The sequence below is a fragment of the Phyllopteryx taeniolatus genome, chromosome 9 (genome assembly GCF_024500385.1).
Source record: "Phyllopteryx taeniolatus isolate TA_2022b chromosome 9, UOR_Ptae_1.2, whole genome shotgun sequence".
NCBI lineage: Eukaryota > Metazoa > Chordata > Actinopteri > Syngnathiformes > Syngnathidae > Phyllopteryx > Phyllopteryx taeniolatus.
In genome coordinates this window covers 30,903,964-30,914,136 of record NC_084510.1, presented here as the reverse complement: position 1 = coordinate 30,914,136, position 10,173 = coordinate 30,903,964, and the positions used below count along the sequence as shown (strand labels likewise).

General features: G+C 48.8%; 1 protein-coding gene across 1 annotated transcript; it reads left to right on the top strand.

Moving 5' to 3' along the window:
* On the top strand, nt 1–10,087 carry tgm8 (transglutaminase 8). The gene is given in 16 exon segments (XM_061785814.1): nt 1–1,742; nt 3,545–3,718; nt 3,852–4,100; nt 4,683–4,801; nt 4,945–5,073; nt 5,151–5,328; nt 5,882–6,017; nt 6,090–6,199; nt 6,602–6,717; nt 6,812–6,916; nt 6,918–6,939; nt 7,015–7,154; nt 7,566–7,740; nt 8,423–8,586; nt 8,900–9,033; nt 9,531–10,087. Coding segments are annotated over 16 exon segments (2,124 nt in total). The 5' UTR covers nt 1–1,717; the 3' UTR covers nt 9,679–10,087.
* Nucleotides 10,088–10,173: the final 86 nt, after the last annotated feature.

Here is a 10,173-nt window from a genome sequence, read left to right as displayed (position 1 = left end):
GCACGCCGGCGCCAGCAGATTCTGGTTTGCGTTTACATTTGAAGGGGAAAAAGATGCACATATACACGATGACCTCAAGGATATTGCGAAAGTCCCACAATATTCTCCCGGGCAATCAACACTCGCTCGGGCACATTTGATCCTCCACGCGGAAGTCAGATTTTGGCTTGCGTGGACGACATTCTTGTGGCATCACGAAATGAACAGGACGGTGAAAAAGACACATTGGCTCTGTTGCGACACCTTGCCAAGACAAAAAAAGTGAACAAAGCTAAATTCGAATTTTGCGTGACAGAAGTGAAATATTGAGGAGGTCATATGTTGACGGCAAGCGGTCGTCACGTGGACGCAATGAGAAAAGAAGCCATCTTGTCGGCTCCACAACCTGAAACAAAACGACATGATGATGTCTTTGTTGGCGCTGTGCAATCAGCGTTGCATCATTTCATTTATGAAACACCAACGACAAAAATTCAATGGAAAGAGGAAGGAGAACGAGAACCTCGAACCTTGGCGGGAACAGCAGTGTGGGCGTTACCAAATGATGGAGAACCATTTGAACCGACAGTTGGTTGTCGAAACGGCCACACGGCCTCAGTTTTGTCGCAAAAACATGGAGCGACGCAAATAATGAAGCAAGCACAAATAATGACGCGATCATATTTGGTGTAGACAATAAATCCATCCTCCCGAAAGGCTTGTTTAAGTGGGCAGGAATTATGAGTCATGGGCCTTGCCATGTCTCCACAGGAGGGACGGCGCAGATGGCGCAACGACACTTTGCTACATGCGGATTCCATCATTTCTCCAAAACCTTTTGTCCAGCATTTGTGGCTTGCGCGAAACATAATTCACGAGGCAAGTCAGGCCCAAGAGACGGCGAGTTCCACAAGCGCAGTATCCTTTTCAAGCGGTGCGTATGGATTTGATGGAATTAACGACAAGGAAGTGACAGTCTCATCGAATGCCAGATGAATCGCCACCCCTGCGGGACGGCCGAGCTCCCATCGAACCCGGAGACCGGGACCCGATCCAAGCCGTCGAACGAAAGTGTCGGTCCGGTCCGGTCCGGTCCACGGCGGGAAGGTCCGTTCCGAGTTTTTTAAAAAACCAATTCAGGCCCCGAAACCAATTTGACTGCGCAACACGAACTTTGGTAGACACGCCAATCACGAGTAGACCCACAAAAAAGCGACAGTGAGTCAACCACGTTGGTTTGGCGCAGACATTTTTAGGTGATTTTGGACATTATCTGCGCTCCTTTAAAGACGGACTCCTTTTAGAGCAGAGGTGTCAAACTCGAGGCCCGGGGGCCAGATGCGGCCCGCCACATCCTTTTATGTGGCCCGCGAAAGCAAATCGTGCTCGTCAACTTCCGTGATAAGAAGCCCAGTCCACAAGGTAAGAGTTTTGACTGAATTTCTCGGTTGTGATGAAGGTTTAGTAGGCCCTTCCAACTGGCAGAAAAGTATATTGATACCAACAACTAAGTGATACAGAATGTTACTACCAGGTAAAAGCGCTGGCGTGTAATGGGAGGATTCTCTGGAACAGCAGATTGTGGTTCAAACCTGACTGACTGGTTCCCGGGCCGTGATGAACGGCTGACTGCTTGCCAGGCCTGTTGCGCTTCGCAGGTATTTAAAGATCACACACCATCGCCTCCTCCGTAGTCTTAGACCAGCGTCCTGCAGAGAGACCACGACGGCGCGCAAAGATGAGCTTCAATGGCAGCAACTCGGGTGAGTCCAAAATAATCAAATATTACTCTGCCTGTCAAAATTGATTGATTCTCTCCTCCCCAGAAATAAAAGCTTGGATGCACATGCAAATCTTTTGTCATTTTTCACGCTCGAATCCAATTTTTGCAGGAGTCTATCTTTTGGGGCTTTTACACTAATCCTGTTTTCATTTGCACATTTTTTTTTACGGGCGCTATTTGCGGCCGAGGATTGTGAAGATCCGCGGGTAAAAGCTCACTAAACTTGGGCAGCACAAAAAGGATTCTAGAGAGACGAGCGCTGTGCCGCCTCAGAGTTCACCTCGGGGTCGAAATGTTACCGGTTTGGTTTGATGTTGTATTTGTGGGACTGTACAAATACAAGAGAGGCGGTCAACTCGGTGACGACGCCAACGTGACGTACGCGGTGCTTTCCTAAACTCAAACCGTGCAGCTGTGCGCATACAAGACGCACGCCACCATTATATGTGTTCACCCCGGTTTTGAGTCGAGAGATGTCCGAGTTATTTTGAACATTTTCTCGCTAACCGGAGTTAAATGATCCGGCCAAGAAATATAACAGTCGACTCTGCGAGGGGCTGAGGTCCGTCCGCCCGAGCCTCCGTGTGCGCCAACGGTTGCCATGTGACGTCTATTCGGTCGCACCTCCTGCCGCGACACTGTCATTGGCTGTTGTCCCGCCGTGCCCGGCTGGAAAATCGTAATTCAAAGAGAGGCGTTAGATGGTCAGAGAGGGGCGATTTTTCAAAAGATCTTTTTTATAATAATATACTGTCAGGTCATATAGACATTTTTAAAATACAGTATATGACAAAAGGTGTTTTTTTTTTTGTTTGTTTAATTTAATTTTACACTGTAATTTTTTAAATATATTAACCTCATGGACTTCACTGTTCTTTTAACCTGCACAATTTATTTTAATAAGAAGACCAATAATCTTTACCTCCTCCTATTTCTTGCTAAAGCCATTTTTTGTATTAAATTTTTTTAATTTTACCATCAAATGTCCCACATCCCAAAAACACGCGTGGTCGGTTAATTGACAACGTAGGTGGGAATGTGAGTGCGAATGGTCGTCTGTTTGTATGTGCCCTGCGATTGGCTGGCGACCGGTTCAGGGTGTACCCCGCCTCTCGCCCGAAGATAGCTGGGATGGGCGCCGGCACGCCCGCGACCCGCGTGAGGAGAAGCGGCTCAGAAAATGGATGGATGGATGTGTACGGTACTGCAATTTTCTTCTCTTTTAATCATTTGAGATTTGATGTCGAGATTCAGTGAAAGAACAAGTGAAATATCACACAGCCGTAAGTATTCAGACCCTTTGCCGTGACACTCGATCGGGTGCTGTCCATTTCTTCTGCTCATCCTTGAGATGGTTCTACACCTTCATTGGAGTCCAGCTGTGTTTGATGATACTGATTGGACTTGATTAGGAAAGCCACACCCCTGTCTACATAAGACCTTACAGTGCATGTCAGACCAATTAACTATCATGAGGTCAAAGGAACTGCCTGAAGAGCTCAGAGGCAGAATTGTGGCAAGGCACAGATCTGGCCAAGGTTACAAAAAAAAAAATTCTACTGCGTTTAAGGTTCCTAAGAGCACGTTATGGCCTCCATAATCCTGAAATGTGTATTTCACTGCCCCCGGGTGGCCAAGGCGGGAACTAAAACATGAATTCTTCACATTAGATTGAACTGTATTACTGCTCTTTTTTTTTTTTGTTTGTTTTTTTGCATCTTTCCACCTAAAGTACCGGGAACTAAGACTTGATTTGGTTGTTATTGTTGTCGCGTGCGTCAGTGTTCAAGAGCGTGGACGTGCACGCGAAGCGCAACAACAGCGAGCATCACAACGGCGAGCTTCCCGAAGATCAGCTGACCGTGCGCAGAGGACAGGCCTTCAAGGTCACCTTGAACTTGGCCAAGGCCTTCAAGCACGGCCACGATTCCCTCGTCCTCATCGCCTCCACTGGGGGTAAGTCCTGTATGCTAGTCCCTCGTTGAGCGACGCATCGAATTTTCAGCCGCAGAACGTTTTCGGCCGAGGTCGGCCCAGAAGTGCATTTTTGGTTTTGGACCGAAAGACCTTTTTGTCGCCAACCCGACAGGAGAACACGCTTCCGAGGAGAAGGGCACCTCGTGTCGCTTCGGCATCCCGGACGCGGTCAACCGCCGGGCGTCCGCCAAAGCCCCGTGGCAGGCCGAGCTGGACGCCGGCTCGTCTCCCAGCCGGCCGGTGCTGCTCATCACGGCCCCTGCGGACGCCCCCGTCGGCAGGTACACCTTGAAGGCCAGCCTGTGGGGAGAGGACAAGATTGTCGCCACGCTCGTGCTGCTCTTCAACCCCTGGTTCTCCGGTGGGTAGGCTCCTCCTCGATCCTCGACTCTCGATACTCAATGCCTGGTCTTCGTCTTTAGTTTTTTTTCTTCTTTTTTTTCTCCCCAATTTATTTGAAATATTTTAAACTCTTGTTTTTCGTTTTGGGGGAGAACTAACCTCAAAAATGCTTACTGGTGGTTTATACCTGCTTATGCAATCATTTTGGGGGATTTCAAAAAAAGACAACTCGAAAGAAATGATAGTGGGCAGTTTTTGGAAAAAGAACAAATGTGCCCCAAAATTCGGCATAAACCAGCACTAAGTGTCGTCGTGGTTGGTTCCCCTCATAAAAAGAGAAAAGATGAAGAATTGGGGGAAAGAACGACAAAAAACTGTGCGTATGCGGGGCTCCGCTGTATGTACTAGTCTACCGACCGAGCTACCTATGTTCCTACCTAGTTGGCTACATCTTCCCACCTACCAAGCGAGTTACCCAACTGCCCCGATAGATACTCTATTCACCTAAACAGGCCACCCCTCTGCTGTGTGTCGAGTGCGGTGGTAATTGCGTCCTTTACGCACAGAATTGGATCAAATCAAATGTTTGCGCTCCACGCAGGAGACTCGGTGTTCTTGCCAAACGAGCAGGAGAGACGAGAGTATGTGCTGAACGAACAAGGAGTCATCTACCAAGGAAGTTCCGATTACATTGCACCTCTCAGCTGGGACTTTGGACACGTATGTGAACGAAAGAGTACTTTCTTACCAAGCTATCCACCTTCCTACCTACTTACCTATGGAACCCCATACCTGCATACCCAACTACCTTACCTACTAACTTGACCTTTGTATCGACTTTGAATCTCTTCCTTCCTGTCCAGTTTGAAGACGACATGGTAGATATTTGCCTCCTGATCCTGGACAAGAGTCTGAAGTACCGAGAGGACCCCAGCAGCGATCTGGCTTCCCGCAGCGACCCGGTCTACGTGGGCCGCGTGGTCAGCGCCATGGTAGGTCTAAGCACGGGAGCGGAAGAGGCGGCCGGATCGGGACCGGTGGCGTTGACGCGGCGGTCTCGCACAAGTAGATCAACAGCCAGGACGATGGCGGTGTCGTGATGGGCAACTGGTCGGATTTCTATGACGACGGCATGTCGCCCTTGCACTGGAGCGGTAGCCACGCCATCCTGTCCAAGTGGAAGAAGAGCAACTGCCTGTCGGTCAAGTATGGACAATGCTGGGTGTTTGCCGGCGTCATGTGTTCAGGTAACGTCACGACCTTTGGATTCGGCACAAATAAACTACCTACATCTACCTGTCGAGCTAGCTACCTATTTACCTCCTTATGTAGCTTTCTCCCTTCTTACCTAGCTACATACTCTCCTACCTAGCTACTTAGCTGGCTACCTATCTGTCACCCTACCTACCCATCTAACTAGCTAGCTAGCTACTTACTTTCCTAGCCAACTACCTACCCAGCAACCAACCGACCATCCTAGCTATATACCTAGCCTCCTACTTAGCTAGCTAGCTAGCCTACCTTACTTATCTGCCTGTGGCTTCCTAATGAGCGACCTCCCGACTTACATACAATACCTAGCTGGGACCTAGCTTAATGCTCTTTTACTTAGTTACTTAGCTGGCTACCAACCTACCTACCTACCTTCTTCCGTACATTGAGCGCTACTTACCCTAGCTAGCTATCTGGCTTCTTCCTACCTTCCTTCCTGGATCGCTTCTTACCTATTACCCTCCCTCCCAACCAATCGTCTACTTTGCCTGTTAGCCGAACATCTTGCATGTGTGTGTTTTTGTTAAGTGATGCGTTTGCTGGGCATTCCCACCCGCGTGATCACCAACTTCGTGTCGGCCCACGACACAGACGGCAGCCTGACCATCGATGTCTACCACGCCGAGACGGAGGCCAACCACAAAGAGTCCATGGACAGTATCTGGTGCGTGACTGCGTGCGTGCGTGCGTGCGTGCCTGCGTGCGTGCGCATTCTAAACGCATGTTCTCTGCTCAGGAACTATCACGTGTGGGTCGAGTCATGGATGAAGCGTCCCGACCTGAAGGCCGACGGCAAATATGACGGCTGGCAGGTTTTGGATGCCACGCCGCAGGAACCCAGCAAGGGTAAGGCCTCAGTGTCGCCATCTTTCCGAGTGCATACGCTAGACAAAAGTATTGGGACACGCTTCTACATCGGTGGACAGCGAACCCCCGCTATTGGTGGGTGATTGATAGGGATCGGGCTGGACCGCGAATAGCAACCCCAACCCCCATTGGAGTTTTTTTGGTTTTTTTTAAACCCAAAACATTCTTGAATGAGCTGGGATAAACTGCCACTAAGTTTTTGGGGTTGGTTCCAATCAGCCACGCGAGTACGAGGCCGTCCACCGTAATCCTTCGATTCTGTTATTCCTGATTTTGTGTTTTTTGTTGACTTGTGGGTCTTGTGGGCTCGGTGACCCGACGACTTACCGAATGGATGTCGAGATCTCTTACCGACTTGTTGACTGGATGTCTTTGGCTCAGGCTTGTACCGCTGCGGCCCCGCCTCTTTGGTGGCCATCTTGAACGGCGAGACCGACCTCGAGTACGACGTCCCGTTCGTCTTCGCTGAGGTCAACGCCGATTGCATCGACTGGCTGGTGAGGGCAATTCAACGATTGTGTGAAATTCAAAGGTCATGTGTCAATGTGTGTGTGTGTGTGTGTGTGTTTTTGTGCGTTGTGTGCGTTTCAGATTAAAGATGACGGCACTGAGGTCGTCCTTAACTCGGACACCAAGCGAGTTGGTAAGCGCATCTCCACCAAGGCAGTGGGTGAGGACAGGTGGCTCAACATCACCAGGGTCCTACAAACACAAGGAGGGTGAGTATCACACGCGCGCACACACACACACACACACACACACACACTTGACAGCGTCCCCGTTGCGTGTTTCAGGCTCGGAGATGGAGCGCAACGTGTTCAAGTACGCCATCAGTGACGACAAAGAGGATAACGACGACGACTCTGCGGGCGGCGTGCCCGACACCTGGCGCCCGCCGGCCCCCCCGCCGCAGCTCACCATGCGCTTCGATGAGGTTTCAACACTCGCGTCGTTCGTTTGCCTTTCAGCCGGCGGATAGATGGCGGTGACAACTGCTTTCGACCCAGCAACACGACGACGCGCCTTAAGAGTTGACGCTAGCTTTTCTTTTTCTTGCGACCCAGCGGTTTTCATACCTCTACCTCTCACACTGAGGAAGTGCCTTGGGTGGGGACTACGTTTAGACACATTTTCTGGAAAATCGGCGTTTATCCGCCTGTGACTTTTTCCCGTCAAAGCCGAGAGATTTACTGAATTACATAAAATATATCCCAGTCAGTTCTGTGATTCGTGCGGGTACATTCAATGCTGTGAGGTCGAAAAAGTGGCGGAATAATAAAGAATATGTCAGAATTCACCCATCGCTGCCCTCGGTTCCCTGAATGAGACTGGTTTTCGGTGGCAGGTGTCGGTACCGGAGTACGGCAAGGACGTGCAACTGAGGCTGGTGCTGAGCAGCGAGAGCCGCGTGGAAAGGAAGCTCGGCATCCGCGTCAACGTGGAAGGGATGAGGTACAACGGCACCTTTGTCGTCACCATCCAGTCCGAAGTCAAGGAGGAGACGCTGCAGCCTTTGAGAGGTAAAACTCGCTGAAGAACATTTCCATCGGATCGTCTTCTGGCGAAACGCCACCAAAATTGGACTTTCAACAAACCGCATCGAGTCATACCTCAAGTTAAAGGTCTTGATGAAACCTTGCCAGGTAGAAAGGGATTTTGTCAATGTGCCCTCACATGACGACACAATGACAAAAAAATAAATTGCTTTTCTTGGGTCGAATTTGACGATCAACTCAAAAATCGAATTGTGACAAACTATATTGAGTCGTATCTTAAATTAAAACCTGTAATGAGAGCTTTCCAGATCTGTCATGAGAATGATTTTGCAACAAACCTCATCAAGTCAGACCTCGAATTAAAGCCTGCGAAGGGGGATTATTCAGCTCTGTAATGACTTTGTCAATATTCCCTCATATGATGACACAGTGACCAAAACAGATTTGAGGGCGTGTTTTTTGCCACAAAGCACATTGAGTCATATGTCCAATTAAAGGTCCTGATGAGGGCCTTCTCACTTCTGTCAACACAAGTTGGGCGAAACATATTTCAGGTCAAACTCCTTAACGAAGAGCGGGTCGAAAATGTAACTGTGACGAACCACAAGAAGCCGTACCCCCAATTTGAGGTCCTGATGAGAGCGGTCCAGATTTATCATGCTGTTGTATGATGCCACGCTTTCGTTTTGTCTGGAAACCGTTGCAGAGCTGTCCGTGCCCATCGTGATCCCCGTGCGTACGTACTACAGTCACATGCACCGAGCGGACAGCTTGAAGGTGTCGGCCCTGGTGACGGACAAGAAGCATCCCGACGAAATGTACCTCGCCGAGGACGACGTGGTGCTGCGCGACCCCCCCGTCATCGTCACCGTGAGTCTCCTCACTATTTGACAACATTTTTGAAAGTATTGCTGTAGAAAAAAACTAATGGTGACTTTTTGGAGTCAGTCGGCATGTATTGGCTTTGGTTGCAAGTCCCGCCTTTATGCACATTGTGACTTTTGAATGTCATTGGACGTCACAGATGTCAGTCATGTCCGTTGCGATGTCGCTCAGTGTGTGTCAGTCTTAAAGCACGGAACTATACTAGCCAAAAAATGCTTTTGAATGATTTATTTAGGGTCCGGTGTACAATATTTATTCAACAAATTTTGGTTTTTTTTTTTCTTTTTGCGTGCGGCAGGTTTCCAGTTACATCCGACAGCACCAGTGGGCGTCGGGAGAGGTGGTCTTCATGAACCCCATCCAGGAGACCCTGACGGGCATGACGCTGACCCTGTCGGGAAGCGGCCTCTTGCGGGACGAGTTGGAGTACAGGTGACCAAATCTCCTACGCAAGACCTCCCCCGTGGCCCCTGACACCAGTTTCCCTGTTCGGCTCCAAATTGGGTGGACACGTCAGTCATAACAGGATGCACGAAAAAGTCTCAAGGACTCATGTCAGAAATTCAACAGGAAGACGGCCATTTTGGTTCTGAGCAGCCATTTCCCACTCAAACACATCTGGAAAGCTAGAAAACAATTCAGCCTCCCGACACTAGTTTCTCTGACTGCCATGATATTAGGTGGACGTGTGTATCGTAATAGCATGCGCGAAAAAGTCTTACGGACCCATGTGAGAAATTCGACAGGAAGGTGGCCGTTTTGGTTCAAAGCAGCCATTTCACACTCAAAACACACTTCCTTGGAAAGCTAGGGGGAAACGTAAAAAAATCAACCCCCGACTCCATTTTCAGCAATTGACACGGAACTTGGTGCACATTACACACATGACGCTATGATAAGAATGTGATGTTGTTCTTTTGTCCCCTCAGACTTCCCGACTTGTCTCCCAACAGCCGCATCCGCGTCAAGTTTGAGTTTCTCCCGTACAGAACGGGACTGAAGACGCTGGTGGCCGACATCCACGCGACCGTTTTTAAAGATTTCAAGGGTAGATGCGCAGTCAATGTCAGACTGTGAATTGTGCTCTTGTTTTTTCTTGAAATATCTGCTACAAAAAAGTACTTTTTGAACCAACGGGTGCTTAATTTTTTATTTATTTTTTTCCAAACATGAGCAGAACATTTTCCTGCTTTAGGCTCGCTGCCGTTTTGACATTTCGTGTTTTTGAACACTCCACGCTAGGCTTGTTGGCTTGTTAAAAATATTTGTATGACTTCACCACAAGAGGGTAGCAGTGAGCCAGTTAACCATTGAGCAGGTAATTGAAATGAGTGCGACGTCGGTAGCTTGGTGCAATATGAGCACGACAAAAAAAAAAAAAAAAAAAAGTCCGTAGTTTTACTTTACTTTTACTGTCGTACTTTTTTGCTGTCAAGCATGTTTTACGCCTGTACCGTAAATAAAGCATTGACGATGGCCACAATGATTGATTGAGATGATTTTTTTTCACTTGACATGATTACCTACGGGAACCTTGATGAAGAAGCTTTCCCTTGATGGAGGATCGATTGC